This window comes from Dysidea avara, chromosome 1 (genome assembly GCF_963678975.1).
Source record: "Dysidea avara chromosome 1, odDysAvar1.4, whole genome shotgun sequence".
Lineage (NCBI taxonomy): Eukaryota > Metazoa > Porifera > Demospongiae > Dictyoceratida > Dysideidae > Dysidea > Dysidea avara.
In genome coordinates this window covers 26,245,280-26,269,216 of record NC_089272.1, presented here as the reverse complement: position 1 = coordinate 26,269,216, position 23,937 = coordinate 26,245,280, and the positions used below count along the sequence as shown (strand labels likewise).

Below are 23,937 nucleotides of genomic sequence, written 5' to 3'. Positions count from 1 at the left end.
GGAAATTCATGGATGATTCTGTATCTTCTACAATTGGCAAAAAAAGATCTCGGGCTTAAATGTGATGTTAAACTATGATTAGCCTTTAGCTTTAACCAGTCAAATTATACTTGGCTGAAAGCATCAGTCAATCAACAAAAAATTCTGTTAAAATTTCATAGGAACTTGTTGAATGTGTGTGGGGCCCATGTTAGGATTTGATTATGCCCAACCAATACTGGTAAACAAAAGTGGTGGTTTTTGGCAAGGAAAGCCCAAACCTCCATGATCCCTACTACACAACTGCAGTTATTAAGCTTTTAGACATTTATTCCACTTGTACATTGTCTGACCTGCTGTGAAACACACACATATCTACCTGCAGAGACTAGCATTAATAACACTTTCTAAGCGCAAACAAAACTGCATTTAGTAAAAATCTTCACATGATTTTAACTTTTACATGAAAATAAGCAAAAAATACAGTGGATATTAATATGTTTCACTGACACAATAATGATGATGCTAAGTGGTTTTTTGATTGTTCAATAATTATGCATTGAAACTACTGTACATGGATCAATATACATAGTAAACAGTGCATTTACAAGTAAAAGTTCATCAATCTTTAATCATAAGTTCCTTTCGTCCTTGTTGAAACACTTCAGGGCTACATTGTGGAATCACATACTGTATTGTAGATTGAGGCTTACTTTAGTGCACATACTGTTCAGTTCATTTCTTGCAACGTTTTCACAAATCTTTTTTTATTCTTATCACATCTACTACTACATCAGGTTTAGCAGATACATGTATTGTGCAACATAACTCACTTACCAAGTCATAGTCAAAATAAGCTATCCTGTATTCACATGAATAAAGTCGACTCTCCAAAATATGAACACTGTTACATAATGTTGATTGGCAATTGACATGGCATTAAATATTTTAACATACATACCTATATTACCAGTACATGTAGTCCATTAGCTGGTAGTTGTCAATCATTTAACCCCATATGGAAATGATACTAACTAAAATTTTAGGAATCAAAAGTCACTGCACTCAACAGCACATCAACATATAACGTACCTTAATAACTCACCAATAATACGTCTCTTTTTCTATATTAATTAATAATTTGTTTTCTGCCTGACTGTACTTTCTTTCCTTAATTTCATACAGAACAGACAAGATGCTTTGGATACTTTGATGTACACAGCCACGGAAATTGCTTGTTACCATACAGTAGCTGCCCTATACACATTTTAATCATGCATATGTACCTGATATACTGTATTCTTCCAATTCTGTACAACATTGCTTACTTTCCGTAATCATGGTGTACATAATTTACATGAATGCTAATATGAGACAATTAACATTGTAGTAGCTCACTTGCTAACTGTTATGCAAACCAGATATTTCCACTTTTTCATAAAACTAGTAGCTTTTTGTGAGACTTAATCAAAATCATCATCATTAATACTCCACTACAAAACTTCTGTTGAATTAATGAATTTCAGGTATTGTCTTTTTGCTTGATGAGAATAATACTAAGAATATCTGTATTAATCATAAGTAGTATACTACAGCACAATTTAATTTTGCTTCTTACATTTTTGGACAACACATGAAATGTCTTGCTTTGTTTCTCAAAAGTGAAAGTGTTTATGCAGCTTTTGGGATGATATCTTCTCTTTCTTCAAATGTACATATTTACTTTATGCTATATCACTTACTGATTTACCAAGTTTGTTGTTCATGCATTTATAATTTAGTTTGGTTAGTGTATCAAACGTGGAACCTTTCAATTACCAGGCCAGTGCTCTAGCCACTTGGCTATGCTGCCTCACACACACACACGCACGCACGCACGCACGCACGCACGCACGCACGCACACACACACACACACACACCTGATCCACTTGACTGAGGTTGTCCACTTAATGTAATCCTGTCACCAGCTTTATTAGTAGCAGTCAGTGTGATAATGTACACTGTAGGTTGTACTATTACTCAAATCGGAGAACAATGCAGTTCTGTGATGTTGATCAATGGTAGGCCATTGTGCTGATCCAGTTATAGTTGCAATACAAGACACATCTCCACAGTATGGGTTAGTTGTAACATCCCAAGTGATTGTAATGGAATCATGTGTTGTAACAGCACTTCTTAAATTGGATACATTTATGTACATGTGCATGTATCCAGGAATAAAATGGAAGCATTCTTATTACACACACACTGGACTGTATTCTGAAATATTATGTTAAATAAGACAATGTAGGTTATATTACTCACTGTTTCTTGACTTTCTTTAGTACATAGGTTGAAATGCAGAGGCCGAGGTTTGGTCACTAAGACAGGGCATTAATTAATGATCTCAGCTGTGCCCCAATTACTAATAAAATGCCTGCCAAGGTGCCAAACCAAGCATGATGGCTTTTAACCTACTAAAAACTATAATAGTGGGTATGAAAGTAGTTCATTATCTGAACAAAAGAAACAAAAGTCTGTCAATATGGTAAGTTCCTTTACAACACTGGTGTAGGTTTGAGCTGGTAGCCAACTGAATCAGTGCCTGTTTATTTTTCAGATGCATGTATTGTAGCCCTCTGAGTCTCTACAGTTCCTATGGATACATATACGTGAAATTAACAAGGAGAGGACATCCTGACCGCCTGGCAGACTCCTGTAAGCGTTCGAGCATTAATCGAATGGTTGCAGGTTCAATGCTGCCCAGGTCCAGTCATGGATTTTTCTCCTTTCTACATCTTTTCAAACATACTTTCTGTCACAATTTTAAACAGGCTGCATAGGACCAGGAGTCCTACAGACCTTCAGCACTTGCGCTGTAAAGTCTTAATATTTTTTTAAAAATGCAACATATTTTATTCATGGGTAGATGGCATACATTGCTACAGTAAGTTTGGTTAAGGTTTCTGGCAAAAACTTCAACGGTTACAAGATCAACCAAGAATCCTTGCAAGGTCCAGCAACAATGAACCATATAGTGATCTTGTTTTACAGTATTTGGTTTCTATAGATTTCACAACCTAATGAAATCTGAAATGAATGAATGTATTATGTGCTGCTCCAGGAGTTTTACTGCAACCCAACTTTTTGCAATGACAGGGCCTAGCTACATGTACATAGCAGTGTAACAAATATCATTAGGAAGGCATGCACTTGTGCCATAGTGAGAAGCACACTAGCATGTAAGAGATGTAGGGGACATCCTTCCCAATGTTTTTGTAAGTTAGATTTTCTGAAGCTGGATTTAAGTGAATTCAGCAGTTTATTAGCTAGTGTAATAGAAGTCTGGATTAACAAACTCATACACACACTACAAGTGTTAATTGGAATCAATTACAGACACACGTGCATTTGTTATAGATACAGCTTGTGAGTACAGACAAATAAATACATAAATATAATAGTTCAGTTACATTACAATCGTCCTCCCTTCTAAAAAGCTTGTCCCAAGCTTGGTAAGTTACTAATGTCGAACCAGTCTGGTGGTCTTCTGCTGCGTTGCGGATAACGTGATTCATAAGCAGACTCTATGACATGATGTGAAATTTGGGGGAGGGGGGGAGACCAGTTTGATGAAGAGTGTCCATGTGTTGGTAATGTGTGTTATCAGGCTGTGGTATACTTCTGTGCTGATCCCAGTTAGTGTGTACTACTTTAGTCTTTGTCCTATTTGTAATCTTCAGATTTATGGGAGTCTTAAGTTCCACAACAGTCCACCTGCCTTCCCATCTAGGTTGCAATTTACCACCTGTTGGGATGGACAGCCAAGCTGGATCTCCTGGTTGAAATGATCTAGTTTTGGAATGTTTACTGTAGTGAAACATTTGTTTCTGTGCAGCAGACGCCAAATTTGTATGAACTAAATCTTGTAAGTGTGCCGACTTAGCTTGTAGTTCTGCCGTGTAAGTGTTTGGATCAAAGGCAGTTGGTGGTTTAAATGGTGAAGGTTGTGGCTGATGTCCAAACATTAGTTGGAATGGAGATACGCCTGTTGAAGAGTGCTGTGCCGTTCTATATGCATACAGTACCAATGGTAAGTAACGCTCCCAGTCATCTTCTTGATCCACGTAACATCTTAGCATTTGCAATACAAAACGGTTAAAGCGTTCAACCATTTCATCTCCTTGGGGATGGTAGGCCGTGGTTCTTGACATCTGGATGCCAAAAGCTTGCAGCACTTGTGAAAAAAGACAACTTTCAAAGTTTCTACCTTGATCAGTGTATGACTGTTGGAATCCCAAAGTTACTGCATAACTTGATGATAGCATCACTGATTGAAACTGCTGTCTGATCACGAAGTGGAACGGCATCAACCCATTTAGTAAAGTAGTCCATGATAACCAGTAAGTAGTGGTGATTCTTACAAGAAATTGGCACTTCCAAAATGTCTACAGCTAGCATCTCCCATGGGTTGCCAATAGGAACATTGTGAAGTGGTGCCTGAATAGGAGATGGTAACTTGGACGCTTGACATGTATTACATTGTTGACAGTATTGTTGTACATTACCAGCCTTACCAGCCCAATACGCCTGTTGTTGCAAACAGCTTAAGGTTTTGAGGTACCCTTGGTGACCTGCACTGGGAATATCATGTGCCTCTTGTAAAAACTCTGAATGTAAGGTAGGTGGTACTAATGGTACAGTGACACTATCTGAAGCTGGACTGGGATAGCAAGTATGACAAATGACATTATCAACAATACACAATTAGTGCCACAATTGAGCATACCTTCGTAGTGGTGATTGTCTCCATGCAGGGTCATGTGGTGGCTTATCTGGTGATGACAATAATGTTTGGTAGATTTGTTGAAACACAGGATCTGACTGTTGAGCATCTTTCATTCGAATGGTAAGTTGTTGAACAGAAGTCATTGCTACTGTTTGTGATGAACTATGAATAGGAGAGTGTGACAAAGCATCAGCATTCACATTGAGACTGTCTTTACGATAAACTATTTGAAAACTACATTCCTGTATGGCTAATGCCCAGTGACAAAATAACCCTTCCACGTTTTGAGCCAAAAGCCATTGAAGGGGAGCATGATCTGTGAGCAGTTGAAAGGAGCGGCCAAGCAAGTAATGCCAAAACTGTTTTAAAGCAAAAACTGCTGCAAGATATTCTTTCTGTATTGTGCTATACTGCTGTTCAGCACTGTTCAATGTGCAGCTGTCATAGGCTATAACATGGCCATCTTGTTCTAAAATGGCACCAAGGCCTACAGCACTGGCATCAGTTTGCAACAAGAAGGGAGCTGCAGTATTGGTGAAATCTGGAAATGCCAATATTGGTACTTGAATAAGCATAGACTTCAGCACTGAAAAGGCTTTATTGCAGTCCTCAGTCCATGAAAAAGAGATTGACTTTTGGTAAAATTGTGAAGAGGTGCTGCAATGTCGGCGAAGCCTTTGATATATCGGTGGTAATAGGATGTAAGGCTGAGGAATTGTTTTAGTTCTGTAACATTAGAAGGTGGTGGCCATTGATGGATACTGTCAACTTTGCTGGGGTCAGGATGCATACCACTGCCATCAAAAATGTGACCCAAATAAGAGACTTGTGGTAAGCCTATGTGACATTTTTTTCCACGTAGGGTCAAGCCAGCATCTCGAAGACGTTGAAAAACTTGACATAAATGTTGTTGATGGGCTTGTGGTGTTGGGGAGTAAATTAGTAAATCATCGAGGGATGTCATGACGAAAGGTACTCCTCTTGGTACTGAGTCCATTAAACATTGGAAGGACCCTGGGGCACCTGTGAGACCAAAGGCATACGGCAGAATTGATATAGACCCATGCCTGGACTAGGACAGAATGCTGATCGTGAGGAGCCACTGGTAGCTGCCAATATCCACTATGCAAATTCAAGGTCCTAAATACTGTGCACCCTGCTAGTTTATCCTGCACTTCATCTGGAAGAGGTAAGGGATATGCATCTTTTACTGTTTGCTTATTAAGTTGGCAGTAGTCAATACAAATATGCAATTCACCAGACTTTTTAGGAACGAAGACAGCTGGGGCCATCCAGGGGCTGCTGCTCTCAGTGATAACTCCCTGTTTAAGCATTTGTTGGATTTGTCTTTCCGTAATGGGCTGGTACTTGCCTGGGAGGTACACAGATAGGAGGACCCTGGGTAGGAATGTGGTGGGGTATGACCAGGAGTTGTAGAGAAAAGATCTTGGTATTCTGAAATAACACCAGAAAACTCAGCTGTTTGGCAATAGGGAAGATCAAACTGTTTTGGAGCTCCATAATCTGGAATAACAGAGTCTGTGGTGACATCCAAAGCATCTTGTGTAGCTGCTACATGGTATACAAGTGGCTTGTGTTTAACTGCAGCTTGCCAAATATGTTGCAGGTCATCTGTCAGAACAGTAGTGGGTGTTGAGAAGATCTGGATAGTTCCTTTTGAAAAATCGACAGTTCACTTGTGCTGTTGAAAAGTCAACACCTACAATAGCTGGAGCAATGAGATCTTTGACAACAATGAATGTATGTACAATATCCTGTTTCATACCAGGAAGCCATATCACAGCACTGACACAATCAACAATTGACTTAGTATCACCTGAAGCAGTCTGAAGTAATACTTGTGGTAATGGTCTAGACTCAATGGCTGGCAATTTCTGCACGAGGGCCTGACAAAACAGACACAGATGAACCTGAATCGAGTAAAATTTCGCTATTGATTCCACCAACCTTCCCTACTATACTAGATGCATGTGTCTTTACAGTAGCTATAACAACAGTGTTCATAGGGCTTAAGTGCGAGGGGGACATCTGCTGCCCCATACAGACATCCCCTAATCGTTTCCCTGTCAGCAATCTCTTGCCAAATGTCCTGGTCTACCGCAAGTATAGCATCTTTGATTAGCTCTTCTTACTGGACAATAATGCTGAGTGTGCCCTGGCTGCTTGCAGTAATAACAATGTTGTGTACTTCCACTCTTTGATTTTGTGGCAAGTGCAGCCACCTGTTCTGTCAGCTGTTGCATTTGACTTCCCAGTTCGTCAAATTCTGTTGCACGAGTGGATACTGCTGCTGTAGATTTCTCTTCTTCATTAATTGCCATCAAAAGCTTTGCTCTTTTAACAATGGCGCGCAGCATGTTTGGGTCTTCGTAAGTATGACCATATATCCCATCATTTTCACACTTTACGCTGGCTGCCAATAGGCAGTATGATACAATATCGCACACTCTGTGCAATGCACCATCAGTACTTTCAACCAAAACATATACCATTAGTTCCACCAATATCATTTGGACGTCAACATCAATACGCTACTCATACTACACAGCTATTTGCACAGCCACCAAGATGTAGACTTTCTTTTACTCAAAAGCATTTTAGATCTCAAGCTGCCCACTGGTGGAATGCAGTTCCTCACGACATGTTAACATCTCCAACTTTTCAGGACAATTTATTTTCTTATTTGTGTAAAATTTGTTGATGATTTTTGTGTTTGTAAATTGTTTGCTTAATTGTTTTGTATGTGCTATGTGTGTGTTGTACTTTTTTGTTCAGTCTTTGTGTGTGTGCAGTTGTAATTTATATGTGTATATGTACGCTATTTTTGTGTTTCCTCCTCAGTCAGGGAAGAACGGCATTGCCGACTGACTTGAGGCTAATTTAAAAATCAAATCAAACAAATCAAGGCCATCTGCCACACCGACAGCGCGCAGCTGTCTACTAATGGGTCCAGGTAAACCCGCCAGGAACTGGTGTAATAATAATGGCTTGGCCGCTGCTGCTGCCAACTCCGGCATTGCTTGCTTTAGCAGTCGATTAAGGTCATGAAGGTAAGGAGCGACGGCTTCTCCGGGGCGAAGCTTGCGAGAGTGAAGTTCTTCTAACGAGACGAATTCTGTAGGCGCCATCTTGCTGATCAGACTTTTCTTCCGAGTCGCTGTGGCGGCATAGTCTGCCGTACTCTCCGTAGATAATTTCAACCATACCGCCAGTTAACGTGGGCAGTTTCAACAATTTTGTTGCAACATTCGCAGCGGCATAATTTTCAAAACGCTGGAACCACTCTTGAACATCACCATCAGTAATAGACTTCGGTATACTAACCATATCAAAACTTGTGTAAGATATTCCGGATTTCCGAATGGGTTACGCCCGTTTCGTATAAAATAACACCGTCTTCTAAACAAGGCGCCATAACTTCCGCGTACTTTGGTTGACAGACACGAAGTTTGGTTTATCAGATTCCTTGTTGAAATGCGATTCGATTCATGTGTAAGGTCTTTGTGTAGTAGCGAAGGGGAAGCTAAAAAGGAGCCTTGTACCCCAAAATCTACGTGTTCAGAATGCCCGTAAAAACACGTGTTTTTAAACATATTTCTTTAAACTAACCTGTTTAACAATTTGTACGGTCGGAGTCTTATTAAGCATCCTTCGCTGCGTAGAATGATACCAAACTCAGCGAATTTGGTAGAGGATAACAACTTGTAAATTGGGATTTTCCCACCGAGATCATTAAATTTTCCAATAGGTTAATGTATGGAGCGCGTATTATGTCATCATCAGCAGTAAATAACTGTCGCTATGGCAACATTTTCCCATTTGTACGGTCGGAATTGGATAGAGAAATTCAAGGGCTTTCTTTTATTGTATGGTGTGCTATAGAAATTTTGTGAGTTAAAGGTTATTATTATTATTATTAGTGCTTTACAGTGACCAGCACTGAAGGTCTGACAGCAACATATGCTGCAGCCTTAGGATTACCTAACCTACAAGGACTTAGACCTAGTGACTTGACTTAGTGACTTGACTTACTAACTGAAATAAGGTGTAACAGAAAAGGGGCCAAAGTAAGGAAAAAAATCCCTCCAAACCCAGGATTCGAACTGCAGGTCACCCAATGTCTAGTCGGGGCCACACCCAGTCTTCCTCCAGGAGGGATGGATTTTCTTCCTTAAACCTAAAGTATTTATTATTAATGCTTTACAGTGACCAGCACTGAAGGTCTGACAGCAACGGTTGTAAATTAGTGTTTTTGTGTGTAGTGTAAAATACATGTAGCTATTTTGTGTTGGACAGCAAATGACAAGGAATGATGAGATTTTATGATCAGCCTGTATTACCAAGTTGAGGTTTCAAAAAAGATATTAAACAGATATTAGATCTATTTAATGCATAATTCTTAATTTTCAAGGTTTAACACAGTGTTTTGAAAACTTTTAATGTTGACCACCTGAAAATGCTTGATTTGACAAATATGTTTTGATATGCGTGCTTACTAGTCATCCTCTGCTACCAGTGTAACCATAGATACTATAGCCTTACAGGTAAGGCTATAGTATCTATGGTGTAACAGAAGTATACTCGGCACGGATTAACACACTCATACACACACTACAAGCGTTAATTGGAATCAATTACAGACACACGTACATTCGTTATAATTACAGCTTGTGGGTACGGTACAGACAAATAAATACATAAATATAATAGTTCAGTTACATTACACTAGCTATATCTTTATAATGCTTGTGTGGGTGACTGCTCTATTTGGGTATCTCGATTACTCTTGACCAGTTTCTGGAAACCACAGAAACCTCCTTCTGGAGCTGCCGAGGAGCTGCCCTGTAATAAAGCAATATATATTAGTGAGTAGCTAAGCAACAAATTTTGATGAAATTGTTCACTATATGCACAAATTTTCTGTGAAAGTTAAGTAAGGTATAATAAATCATCTGAGACACGGTGCCACATCAAAATCATTGCCTTAGGGCACGTTTTGAAACTTTTAAACTCGGTTATAAGGTGAGGAAACCACACAAGTGCATTTAAATCTTTGTTTTTGCTTAAACAGCATGAATTCACAGGTGTAATCAGAAAATCTTTCAAAATGTGGTAAAATAACCTGTTTTTAAACATTTCTAATGGAGCCAATGTTTCAGCGTTAAAAGTACAGGTATGATCCAATATAGAAGTAATGTATTGTACATCTATGGCTTCATATACCATGTTTGGTGCTTTTATCAAAAAGCGAACGGTTTTTTCGCTTAACCGCAACTTACCCTTAAAGTATAGAGCCCAAGATAAGAATGACTCACGTGTGCTTAAAGTGGGCCCGAGATAAGCTAAACTGCGAGACAAGGACGGAATAATGTTACGAAATCTCAGTGGCCCCGAGCGCGGCGGGGCCACTGAGATTTCTACCACTTTAGAGAATTAGCTAAGGCTAAGCACAAATTTATAGCACGCAGGAACCTGAGAGGGTTAAACGTAAGACTGAGTTGTTTGATTGATTGCACGTTTAGTAGTCTAAACATTAATTTGTGGTAACGATACTAACGATGTTGACAGCTATGCATGTGTGTGGGAGGTAATTACTGTGGCCACTGACTGTGGCCACTGCTGAGAGCGTATTCACGGGTTCTCTCAGTGCCAAAATAGAGCACACCGTCAGTGAACCCTATTTGGGAAAATACCTTGGAAATACTGACCTTTACGTTTGAGCTTAGATGGTATCACAGTATCAGCGTTGAGAAGAGTTTCGAGAAGTGACGAATTTGTCTCACTGACCCGCGTGGAGCTTGCTGAAAACTAATGGCGCCCGTGTTGCTGCTACTACTATGTACGGTAAACATGTACAGTGAAGCTTATGTAGTGCAAGTTTCCACATCAGCTGAGAATCAAGTCGACTCAAGTGAGTCATATATATAATGATTATTGTATTAAAGTACCAACCCGCGAGCTGCAACAAAACGTGTAGCTAGGTTATCGCACAAATCAAGGTATCTTCGCTATTTTAGAGACCTGAGGAATGGCACAATAATCACCGAGGGCGAAGCCTGAGGTGATTATGTGCCATTCCGAAGGTCTCTAAAATAGCGAAGATACCGTGGATTTGGGCGATAACCAATTTAGACTAGCTATGCCGGCTCGTACGGCTCTGGTCACTACCAATAATGGCGGTTTCCTATTAATTATTATTATTATCAATTTACCAAAAAGGAAGGCATACACAAAAGGCAAAGCCTGTACAAGGTGTCCGCCTACAAAAACAAGCATACATATACCTACAGTACACTACAAACTAAACAGTACACAACAAAATACGAAACAGTGATTAAGAAGTTACTTGACACATATTTTAAGTAATTATAAAGGTGATCGAATTAGTGTTAAAACAACTCACTGGTAGGCTTCCTAGATGAATACAATCATCTCTATTATCCAGCGATGTTTTCTTCGCACTCTAGCAATGATTTCTGATGGCTGTAGTGACTGGAATTCAGCAAAACACGTGGCGTACGTGACAAGTACTTTTGTCACGGGTATCTAACCAGTTTAGATACCTACCCCAGGCATCTATTGGATTTTAAATACCTCATTAACGACCAAACTTCAAAGCACACTATGCGTACCATAGTCTAATTGTTATTAGGAATCATAAATGAACTGGTGCAAATAAAATTGTATACCAAGTTTTACTGCCTAAAATCAACTCCATGTCATTTTAGTAGTCTTAGCTTTAGTCAAACTGGTTGGTTTAAATACCTTGTTGACAGCCATCATTTCTTATTTTCGTACCATGTATTTTATACTAATGCACCAATCAAGCACCACCCCCCACTCCCATACACCTACTGGGGATTTGACATCTACATCTTGCCCCACCTGGGGCTTTTGATGGCGGCAGTTTGCTAAACCAAAATACCAAATTCTCTATAGAAACTTTCAAGATGGGGACATAGGGGAATTCTGACAAGCTTCTTAGCCCCAGTACTGGGAAATTTGACACTAGATTTTGTTAACTCCCCTGTATTGCCCCATCCTTTTGGGGGTGGGGGTTGGGCATGACATTTATAGGTGCATAATACAATAAACGCAATTAAAACGCAAGCGTTATCACCCATATCTCTATACAATGCCACCTGAAGTAATGTCCTAATGCTACGTACCACAGTAAACTTTTATTTACTATTGATTATAACAGTATGTGCCCTCCATACAATTTTCTATTTGAGAATATAATTACTCAGATAGGAAATCCCCCAAAACAAGCTGTCACCTTCAACCTGATTCGCTAAACTTGGTAGAATTCTACGTGTCAACACATGCTGATTAAAAATCCACCCAAAGCAAGTGCTTAACTGATTATTATATGGAGTTACATTTAAACAAAAAACAGGGTTTTTCTGTTGTATTATATTACGAACCTGAACATGTAATCTGACAATACAAAGATCTTCGTAATTTAAAGTAGGTGGAAAACGCCATGTTTAATAGACAATGTCATTTTCACGTAATTTTATGTTACAGATTTTTATATTGTACGGTTAAGTTGACAAATATTGTACTGTAGTTCATTGGTTACCCGAGAGGTTCAAATTGTGGCTAAACTAATCTAGACTTGTGGAAATAAAACTACATGACACATAGTGAAGTGCATACTTGTCTCATTGTGTGGTCTTAGGTGTCTTACCAATGTTAGGAGGTTTCTTTATTTATGAGGTGCCACATACTAGACATCAAAGTGAACACTGTTCTAATGACGGTGAAAGAGCTTCAGACAGGGGAAATTGTCTATAACAGTTTTTCAGGCCAAACATTTTAGCCATGTACAGGTGTATTATGCAAGTGGACAGTCAAAAGTATTTTAGTAGCTATGATCATTATAGAAGGTTTGTTTATTGACAGTAAAGCCTATCTAAACCAAAACAGCCAAGCTGTAAAAAAAGAGTGCGGCCTCCAAGGTGAAAAAAGATGTGAAATCCAAGGTGGCGGCCAAGAAATGGCTGTGATGGTAGGTTAATGGCAAAAAATTTAATTATGACAAGTCAGGTGAATTTGTGTTGCCTCCTCCACTAGGATTCAGCACCAAATTCACCTGAATTGTCGTAATTAAAATTTTGCGATTAACCTACCATCACAGCCATTTCTTGGCCACCACCTTGGATTTCACATCTTTTTTCACCTTGGGGGCCGCACTTTTTTTTTACAGCTTGGCTGTTTTGGTTTAGATATCACTTCTTTTTGCGTTGCAAGCCACAAAGTTGGCCATATGGCTTTGATGCTTCTTTTTAACTTGTAAGGAATTGTGGGAAAAAGGAAGTAATTGTGTGTATAGCTTTTGTCTGATGAAATATTTGAAAAATTTAACATTGAATGATGATTATCACATACTGTAGTTAATAAGATGACTTCTTATATAACTGAACTGCATGTAGCTGAAACTCTCATTGTTTGTAGCTGAACTCTTTTCAGGGTGATTTGTTTCTAGCTGAACTCTCTACAGGATGATTTGTTTCTAGCTGAACTCTCTACAGGGTGATTTGCAGTGTTGGGAGTAACGCGCTACTTATGTAACACGTTACGTAATATTATTACTTTTGTGGTAACAAAGTAATATAACGAAATACGCTATGAAAACAGGTAATATAACGCAAGATACTTTACTTACAAACGTAACGCATTACCTAAGTAATATAATTACTGTAACGAGTCTAATATGACGTAATATTATTATTAAAAGTAACGAAGTTACTAATCTCGTTAGTAATCCTCTGAGTAACGCCTAACCACAACGAAGTAACGAGGCCTACTGAATGAAGCTTATTCACTAGCTTCTTACTTATAACCAAGGTTTGCACATTGTCCAACAACGCAATCATGTCACGTGATAAGGTGGTAGTTTCACACGTGACAGCTTAAGGCTGTGGTCACAAAGTAATATAATATGTAATATTATTACAGTTACTTTATTTTATGGGTAATATGTAACTGTAACTAAATAGTTCTGTTGCAAGTAATATGTAATATGTAACTAGTTACTTTTACAAAGTAACTTGCCCAACACTGGTGATTTGTTTGCAGCTGAACTCTCTACATTGTGATTTCTTTGTAGCTGAACTCTCTACAGGGTGACTTGTTCAAGCTGAACTCTCTACAGGGTGGCTGAATTCTCTAAAGGGTGATTTGTTTGCAACTGAACTCTCTACAAGATGATTTGTTTCTAGCTGATCTGTCTATAGTGTAACTTGATTGTAGCTGAACTCTCTACAGGATGGTTTCTTTGTAGCTGATCTCTCTACAGGGTGACTTGTTTCTAGCTAATCTCTCTACACGGTGACTTGTTTCTAGTTGAACTCTCTATAGGGTTATCTGTTTGTTATCGAACTCTCTACAGGATGGTTTCTTTGTAACTGATCTCTCTACAGGGTGACTTGTTTCCAGCTGATCTCTCTACAGGGTGACTTGTTTCTAGCTGATCAATGGATGACTTGTTTCTAGCTGATCTCTCTACACGGTGACTTGTTTCTAGCTGAACTCTCTATAGGAATTTCTGTTTGTGATTGAACTCTCTACAGGATGGTTTCTTTGTACAATAGCTGATCTCTCTACAGGGTGACTTGTTTCTAGCTGATCTCTGTACAGGATGACTTGTTTCTAGCTGATCTCTGTACAGGATGACTTGTTTCTAGCTGATCTCTGGATGACTTGTTTCTAGCTGATCTCTCTACACGGTGACTTGTTTCTAGCTGAACTCTCTATAGGGTTATCTGTTTATAATTGAACTCTCTACAGGATGGTTTCTTTGTAGCTGCTCTCTCTACGGGGTGACTTGTTTCTAGCTGATCCCTCTACAGGGTGAACTTGTTTCTGGCTGAACTTTCTACAGATGATTTATTTATTTATTGTCTAATTCATCCAAATAGGAAGGGGTGGCACCAAAAGGCTAGGCCTGCACAAGAGTGTTTCCCCAAAATATTACACACATACGTATACATATAAGTTACTATAGCATACAAAAAAAAAAGAAAACTAACTGCACAGAGAACATGTACAAAAAGCAAGAGAGCACAACACATGCACACACAAGACAAATTAACAGATTACACAGAATCAAAAAAGTAGTGCTTTACAGCATGACGAAAAGCAGTACGATTTGACGACAATAAAATGTCAAAAGGAATATTGTTCCATATAAATGGTGTATTGCCAAAAAAGAATACCGGAGGGCATTGATGGTAGACTGCAGTGGGAGAATGGAAAGTGAATGCCGTCTCATACTAGAGGACATAAAAGAACAAAAGTCACTAAATTTGACAGCAATTTTATTGTTAATAATATCATAAAGGAGATTAACTGAAAGATAGCCACGGCGAGATTTTAAAGATGGCCATCTCAACTGTTCCAAACATTGATCTGATGACTTGGTCCATGAAAACACAGAGGGATCCCACCTACTACCACATACCCAACAAGCAGCACGACGTTGGATGTTTTCCAAAAGCTGAATGTTCTTTTGAGTAAAAGGATTCCATAGCTGACATCCATATTCCAACAAAGGGCGGACAACGCATCTATAGGCAGTAGATTTAACTTGTGGAGGGGCACCCCACAGAGTGTGGCGTAAATAATTCAAACATTTGGTAGCCTTAGCAGCAATAATTTTACAATGTATAGACCAACATAAATTAGTAGTAATATGAAGCCTCAAATAGCGTATTGAGGTGGACCACCGAAGTGGAATATCATTCACAGAGTAAGTAGTAGTAATTGGAGAATGCTTGTTTGAGATGTACAGAGCCTCACATTTAGGTGGACCAAGGTGAAGTTGCCAGTGTTCTGACCAGAAATAGACATTATTAAAATCCTCTTGCAGTCACTACTGGACTTAATCTCTTTATACAGTGCTACATCATCAGCAAAACATTAAGCTCAGAGTGAGATATGACTTCATGTAAATCATTGATGTACAAGAGGAACAGTAGCAGTCCAAGAACTGAACCTTGGGGCACCCCCGAGAGAACCGGTAACCAATCAGAGTAGCAGCCATTCACCACCACCCGTTGGTCAGAAAACCCATCAACCAATTCAGAAGTGACCCTGTAATCTCTATTCCATTTAGTTTAATAAGCAGATGCTCATGAGGGACAGAGTCAAAGATCTTTGCATAATCAAGGAATATACAGTGGGTAGTACTCTGACGTTCAAGACAAAGGGCCCAGCCATGAATCACAGACAGCAATAAGGAAATAGTAGAATGGATTGGGCGAATACCATGATGACATTTACTAAGTCTACAGTGATTGGAAAGGGCAGATCCAATTTGACAACGAATAATTCTCTCCATCACCGTAACAATAATAGATGTGAGACTAATAGGTCTGTAGTTACTAGAAAGACGTGGATCACCCTTCTTAAATACAGGAACAACATTAGCAGTGACCCAATCCTGTGGCAGCTTTCCAGTTAACATTGACTGATAAAACAGTTTAGACAAAGGTACACAGATGTAAGCAGCTGCCTTCTTTAATAATAATGGAGGAATAAGGTCAGGACCACAAGCCTTAGAGACATCAAGGTTAATTAATTCCTGAAAAACATCATCTGATGTAAAATTGATGGAATCAATAACGAAAGACTGGGCAGCAGTAGAAGATTGTGCAGAGCTCAGATCTGACAACCTTTCGGCTGTAAACACAGATTGGAAATACTGGTTTGTTTGTAGCTGAACTCTGTACATGGTGGTTTCTTTGTAGTTGAACTCTCTACAAGGTGATTTCTTCTAGCTCATCTCTCTACAGGGTGATCTGTTCGTAGCTGAACTTTCTACAGGGTGATTTGTTTGCAGCTGAACTCTTTATATGATGGTTTCTTTGTAGCTGAGCTCTGTACAAGGTAACTTCTTCTAGCTGATCTCTCTATAGGGTGACTTGTTTGTAGCTGAACTATCTACAGGGTGATTTGTTTGTAGTTGAACTCTCTACAAGGTGATCCTTCTAGCTGATCTCTCAACAGGGTGATCTGTTCATAGCTGTACTCTCTACAGGGTGATATGTTTGCAGCTGAACCCTCTACATGGTGGCTTCTTTGCAACTAAACTTTCTATAAGGTGATGTCTTGTAGCTGATCTCTCTACTGGATGACTAATTGTTTCTAGCTGATCTCTCTATAGAGTTATAACTTTCTCTATAGAGTTATAACATGTTTGTATAGCTGAACTCTTTACAGAGTGGTTTTTTTGATTGGTTGCTGAACTCTCCAGCTACACGGTGACTTGTTTGTACTACAGAGTGACTTGTTTGTAGCTGAACTCTCTACAGAGTGACTGACTTGTAGCTGAACATTGCTTAAAGTAACTTGTTTGTAGCTGATCTAGATGAACTCTCTACTGGGTAGCTTGTTTTGTAGCTGAACCCTTTACGCAGTGACTTGTTTGTAGCTGAATTCTCTACAGAGTGACTTGTTGTAGCTGAACTCTTACAAGATGACTTGTTTATAGCTGAATTCTCTTCAGTGTGACTTATAATGTTTTGAATCTCTACAGCAACATATTTGTAGCTGAACTCTCTACAGGGTGACTTGCTTGTAGCTGAATTGTCTATAAGATTAACTGTTTGTTGCTGAACTCCCTACAGAATAACTTGCAATGTCATATAATTCTATAATGGAGTAAGTTATAAAAGTAGCTGAATGCTCTATTAGGGTGACTGTTCTATTAGAATATCTCGATCTCGCATATGCTACACGTAGTTGGCTTTTGAATCATAACACAGTGGTTTGTAATCCGATTCTTCTGTACTACTGCAAGAACTTTCTGTGATAATTATTCCAGCTACACACCGATTTTCAGCTCACTGCTCTAAGCGGTTTGCCTGGTAGGCGTGAAAACTAATAGTTTTTAATTCATAAAAATCAATCGCGTAATTGTGACATAGGTGTAGCGGGGTATGACAATATAGCCGACGTACCTGTCACAGCACCAAAAATGTGTTGGTAGAATTGTAGTACGCCGAGGTTCCACTAACGATTGGCGGAATAGGGGAGGATTCAAGACTGGTCGTGAAGCCAAGCACCTCGTGTTAATGCCACAATCGAACCTGATTCTTATCACGTGAACCGCATACGTGCAACATACTAATAGTGTTACATAATAGGTGTATGTAAAGGTTCTACAGTTCCTCCTCCACGACATCCTCCGGGGGGGGGGCAAAAAGAAGTCTGACCCATTCCTTCACTTGATCTGTGGCCTTCCTTGCAGAAGCTCGCTGTGGGCGACTGTGCTCACTCCCAGAGTTGTCTGGATCAGGAGTAATGTTATCTGAATCGGTAGTAGCAGTAAGACTCTTCTCCACCCCTAGTTCCTTCTCTTCTGTTGCATTGAGTTCTAATGGGTACAGCTTAGTTATTGGTCTAGTTGTATTCCCATTAGCAGTGCGTATTACAGCAGCTCGTATCAGCCCATCTCTTCCAGCAATCAAATCCGTCACTACAGCCATTCTCCAAGTTGCTCGAGGGGTGTCATCATGAACAACGACTACATCACCTTCTCTTATACTCTGTTGTTGTTCCCAGATGCCCTGTGGTACTCCCTTAATGCTGTTAAGTACTCATGACACCACCTCTTGCGAAAATCTCTCAGTATGGCTGCCTGGACCTTGGCTTTCTTCTGAAGTTGACTAGTCTCTCTGTAGCTTGGGTCTATAAGTTCATCCATCTCCACCAACTGATGTGGTAGGAAAGTGATTCTGCGGCCGTGTAGAAGGTGAGCAGGCGTCAAGGGTTCTGGATCACCTAATTCAGAAGAAACGAACGTGAGTGGCCTGTCATTGAGTGTAGCCTCTACTTCTACAGTAATAGTCTCTAAGGTTAGCAGTGAGACATGCCTCCTTCCTAGAACCTTCTTTATTGCAGACTTGGATAGGCCAATCAATCGTTCCCAGAACCCCCCAAACCAGGGGGCCCTCTTCGGTATGAATCGCCATGAAACACTTCTTCTACCAAGTTCCTCCTTGACTGTTGGTGACTCCATTAGGGAACGTAGCTCTGATGCCGCTGATAGGTAGGTTGAACCATTGTCTGACATCATGATTGTTGGTAGTGATCTTCTTCCTGCAAACTTACGAAAAGCCATCAAGAACGTATCAGCTGTCAAGTCCTGGACTATCTCCAGGTGGACGGCACGTGTAGTGGCACAAGTGAAGAGACACAGATATACCTTGACCTCCTCCTTGCCTTGTTGTACATACAGGGCCCCAGTGAAATCCACTCCTGTAAATGTGAATGGGTGGACGTCCTGTGTTCTCATTTGAGGCAAAGGAGGGGGGTCAGGTGCAGCATATGGTCTTCCATTCATTTTGTGGCATGTGACACAGTGATGTAGGATGGACTTGACATACTGGCGTGCAGCAGGAATCCAGAAGGATTGATGTAAACCAGTTAGAGTTGCATTGGTGCCTGAGTGACATAGCTTGATGTGTATGTCTAGGATGATCAGCCTTGACAATGGATGTTTTGGGGGTAACAGGAAAGGAAACTTGGCAGTCTCACTAACGGGAGCATTGTGGATGCGTCCACCACAGCGTAGCAGTCCATCTGAGTCTAGGAACAGCCGTAATTGTCGAACAAGTGACAGTCTAGCTGTTTTAGGCTGCTTTGTTGTCATCTGGAGGTTGTTGATCTCCTTCCAGTAGATGGACTGTTGTGCATCCTTAATCCACCTGAGGCTCACCCGTTGAAGTTCCTCTGCATTGACTGGTCCACTCAACCTCTGCTGCGGTTGTGTTCTGAGATTATCTATAAAACGGTAGACATACGCAGTGACTGACAGTAACTTGGTAAGAGAACAATGGCGATCAATAGAGATGGCACAGTGTAGCCCAAGATCTGGTGGTGCCTGCTTCATGGGCACAAACTCTGTTGCCACTGCTGCTGCCAAAACCATTGGTGGCAAATGTGGTGGTTGAAGAGATGGCCAATAGTCTGGTGTTGTGAGCCACTTGGGGCCATGTTGCCATAGGTGTGATGACATAAGCAGTTTGGTAGTGGTACCCCTTGAGAGAAGATCAGCCGGGTTATCGGCAGTAGGGCAGTAATTCCAATTGGCACTTGGTAATAAGGAATTAATTTCTGTGGTACGGTTCCGTATGAACACCGGAAGAGGCTTCTGGCTCTTGATCCAGTGGAGCACAATCTGACTATCGGACCACATAAAAACTAATGAATTAGAGACAGGAATTGCCTCAATCACAAAGTGTGTCAGACGAGTGCCAACCAGAGCTGCCATGAGTTCTAAGCGTGGGATGGTGAGTGTCTTCAAGGGTGCCACACGGGTCTTTGCTGCTACAAATGACACTTCATTGCTCTGGGTGAGGAATACTACTGCACCATATGCATGTTTGCTTGCATCAACAAAACAGTGCACAACTGGACATGTCATGCGTGCAATAAAGTAACATCTACTTACTGAGAAAGCTGTTGCAGTCTTAAGATCACCAGCAATGTCCTTCCATTGGGCTTGGATGTTCTCTTGTAGTGGCTCATCCCATGTGACCTTAAGTTGCCACAGTGTCTGCATCAGCATCTTGGCACGAATTACTACTGGTGCCACAAATCCCAAGGGGTCGAATACTTTAGAGAGATCTTGTAAAACTTCCCGCTTGGTCACAAGGTGGTCATTAGTTAGAATGGATGGTTTAGCAGCCAGGTGGAGCTTGTCTGACCCAGGGATCCAACGAAGTCCCAAGATATTAACTGATACGGCTTTCTCAGCAGTGTTATCCTTGGTGGCTATTGTGGTCAGTGCAACACTATTGGAGGACCAGCTGCGGAGATTCAGTCTGGCATCACACATGATGGCTCTTGCTTCTCGGTAATAGTTCACCACATCTTGCTCCACATCACAGCCAGTAATGATGTTGTCGACGTAAAGGTTGGAGCACATATCAAGTGATACGGGTGTGCTGTATTGTCTGAGGTGATACTGAAGCACTGCATTGAGCATGAATGGCGAGCTGGTGGCTCCAAAGGGCACTACCTTGAAACGGTACACACAAAATTGACTTGAGGGATCTGTTGGATCAGATAACCAAAAAAAGCGGGTATAGTTCCTATCATCAGGATGTAGCCGTATGTGAAGGAAGGCCTTCTCAATATCAGTAGATATTCCAAAACAATGTGATCTAAAACGAATCAGAATTGCACATAAATCATTATCACATGTTGAACCTATTATCAGACAATCATTAAGACAGGGGCTGTTGGCAGATTCACGGCAACTGCAGTCAAAGACAATTCGTATCGGCGTTGTTGTAGAATCCTTTTCTACAGCATGGTGTGGGATGTAGTGTACTCCAGAGTGTGATGTGGAGTGGTTGTCCACACGTTCAATGAAGCCCCTAGTCTCCTGCTCACTTATGATTTGGTGATACGTCGTCAGTAGATCAGGATTTTTGGATAAACGCTTGACTAGCTGGCGGGTTCTCTGCTTGGCTACAGTTACATTGGTTGGAAGTGCAGGGTGGTCTGGTTTCCAGGGGAATCTGGCAACATATGCTCCGCCCTGATCTCGTTGAACACACGAAGTTAGATAGTGGTTCAGCACATTGTCTCCTAGACTGTCATCAGTGGGGATTACTCCCACAGATTCTAGATCCCAAAACCGCTCCAAGTTGAACTCACTTGGGGGGGTGGTCAACATCATGACGCTGTTGATACTGGTGAAAAATTGTCCGGTTGTTAATGGAGCCGGTCCAGATAGCAGGTAACCCAGCTTTGATTCAACTGCAGTTGGTCCATCACCTCTTATAACACGGTCTCCGACAATGTCCCAGTAGTGGTCAGCCCCTACTAAAATAGAGATGTCAAATTCCTTGTCAGTGGTCAGTGGATGGGCCAGAGGGAGATTCCGGAGGTGTGGAAGTCGAGTAACACTGGAGGTCACTGTGTTCTGTATAGGTGTTGCAATACAAGGTACTACAAGTACAGTGAGTGGTATGGCTTGGCCGGACATGGTAAGCACACTGATAACAGCAACATTCACCTCACGATTCACTTGACACTGTGCGCCGAATGATGAAACTGTGATGTCTTCTTTACAGAATGGTTGTAGAGCAAGGGTCTTAGCTAGCTCTTGAGTGATGAATGACTGCTGAGAACCTTCATCAAACAGCAGGTTAGCCTTGGTCAGGTTGCTTCCATTTGTGACAGTTGCCACAGCTGTTTTCAGAAGGCATACACTGTTTTGTGGTGATGGGATGGTCATTGACAGGGAGGCAGTGTCCGTTGAGTGTGTAATGGTAGCAATGGCAGACTGACTAGGTAGGGTGGTGTTCTGCTGTGCGGTGCTTGCAGAGTGGCCAGATTGGTCTGCAGGGTTGTCTTGCCTAGAAGTACATAGGCTGGTATGATGTTTACGCTGGCAGTTGTGGCAGCGATGTCTAGAGTTACACTGAGACACCCTATGGTGTCCTAGGCAATTAAAACAAAGTTTGTTCTGTTGTACTATATCACAGCGTTGCTTTGGATCCTTGAATGACTCACAAAGTGAAGGAATGTGTGACCCTGCACAGAATGGGCACCGCGGTTTGCCTTTAGTAGTTGTGGACTTCTTAGTACCTGCAAGAAATGAAGCAGTAGGTGGGGGTGGGGAACTGCGTGGTTCTGCTGATCCCATCTCAAGAATGTACAGTTCATTGAGAATAGCTGCTTGTAATTCTGTAATGGACCACTCCTTCCTGCCATGTGATCTGATTAAATTCTTCTTGGTTTGGGACGGCAGTTTTCCCACTAAGAGAATGGGTATGAGTAAAGTGCCATACGAGTCCTCTGGTTTCCCAAGTGTTGCCAGGCTACGGATGTGTGCCTCAGTAGAATCATAGAATTCTCGCAAGCTGGAGACTGTGTTGCTTGGGGCAGGAGTGTCAATCAAAGCTTGCATGTGGGCGTCAACTTGTGTGTAGGTCTGACCAAACCGTTCCTTCAACAAGGTAACTGAATCAGTGTAGCTATCGTTTGTCAACTGGAAGCCAGCGATGACACGGGCAGCATCTCCACGGAGCTGTGCGCGAAGATAACTAAGTTTCTGCACCCTGGTCAAAGAAGTGTTGTTGTGGATTGCCGCCTCGAAGCAGTCCCAGAAGGAGTGCCAATGAAGGGGGTTGCCAGCAAACTGTGGTAGCTCTAATTTGGGTAATCGAGTTACTTGTGGTACCGCAGCAGGAGGAGGTGATGTATGGTAAAGGGATGTGTGCCCTTCTGTAGTTGTGGATACTGACCTAAGGCGTTCAGTGATTTTCACCTTAGCTGAGGATATGGAGGAGTTTACTTCTTCAGTCTGTAATACTTCTGCTTCTATCTCCTCATCGTTTGTGGTGGCTTCCAGTATCTTGGCGTCTAGCCCTGAAATCAATTCTTGTTTCCGCTGGAGTTGTTCGTGGAGGTCCTTCAAACTGGCGATGTTATCCTCAGTGAGCGGTTGTGACGCATTAGTTAGAGTCTCAGTCAAACTCTGTAGTAACTTCGTAAGATGCGCTCGGAATCCTCGTCTAGACGAGATCAGTCTCTTTATTTCCGCCATTGGTTACCACAGCACCATAAATGTAGCGGGGTATGACAATATAGCCGACGTACCTGTCACAGCACCAAAAATGTAGCGGGGTATGACAATATAGCCGACGTACCTGTCACAGCACCAAAAATGTGTTGGTAGAATTGTAGTACGCCGAGGTTCCACTAACGATTGGCGGAATAGGGGAGGATTCAAGACTGGTCGTGAAGCCAAGCACCTCGTGTTAATGCCACAATCGAACCTGATTCTTATCACGTGAACCGCATACGTGCAACATAGTAATAGTGTTACATAATAGGTGTATGTAAAGGTTCTACAGTTCCTCCTCCACGACACAATCCCTGTTGGTTTGTACTAAAGTATCAGCTAACAAGCATGCATGGAACACACATCACACACCTACTGTATAATGTATGGACCATGCATAGTCTAAAGCCCAGTTAACTGCTATTATAGCTACTGATAATTTATGTACGATTATACTCATTGATTGAGGTTTGTGAATATATGCTGTAATAATAATATAATAACTGCTTTGCAGATAGCAATTGCATCAAGAATTTTGCAAGAGGAAGCTTTATTAGTATACAGTACAAACAAACT

At 41.0% G+C, this 23,937-nt stretch overlaps 1 protein-coding gene and 1 long non-coding RNA gene across 2 annotated transcripts; both read right to left on the bottom strand.

The window, feature by feature from the left end:
* Positions 1–470: 470 nt before the first annotated feature.
* LOC136249287 (uncharacterized) lies at positions 471–2,761 on the bottom strand. The gene is made up of 6 exons (XR_010698142.1): positions 1,598–2,761; positions 1,072–1,545; positions 941–1,013; positions 817–883; positions 693–767; positions 471–649 (listed from the first exon to the last, which is right to left on the bottom strand). It is a non-coding gene; the product is annotated as an uncharacterized lncRNA (long non-coding RNA).
* Positions 2,762–18,318: 15,557 nt separating this feature from the next.
* LOC136240040 (uncharacterized) lies at positions 18,319–23,663 on the bottom strand. Its single transcript, XM_066030886.1, has 2 exons — positions 23,447–23,663; positions 18,319–23,396 (listed from the first exon to the last, which is right to left on the bottom strand). The coding sequence occupies exon 2, from the start codon at positions 23,341–23,343 to the stop codon at positions 18,319–18,321; it is 5,025 nt and encodes a 1,674-aa protein (XP_065886958.1). The 5' UTR covers positions 23,344–23,396; positions 23,447–23,663.
* Between the last annotated feature and the right edge of the window lie 274 nt (positions 23,664–23,937).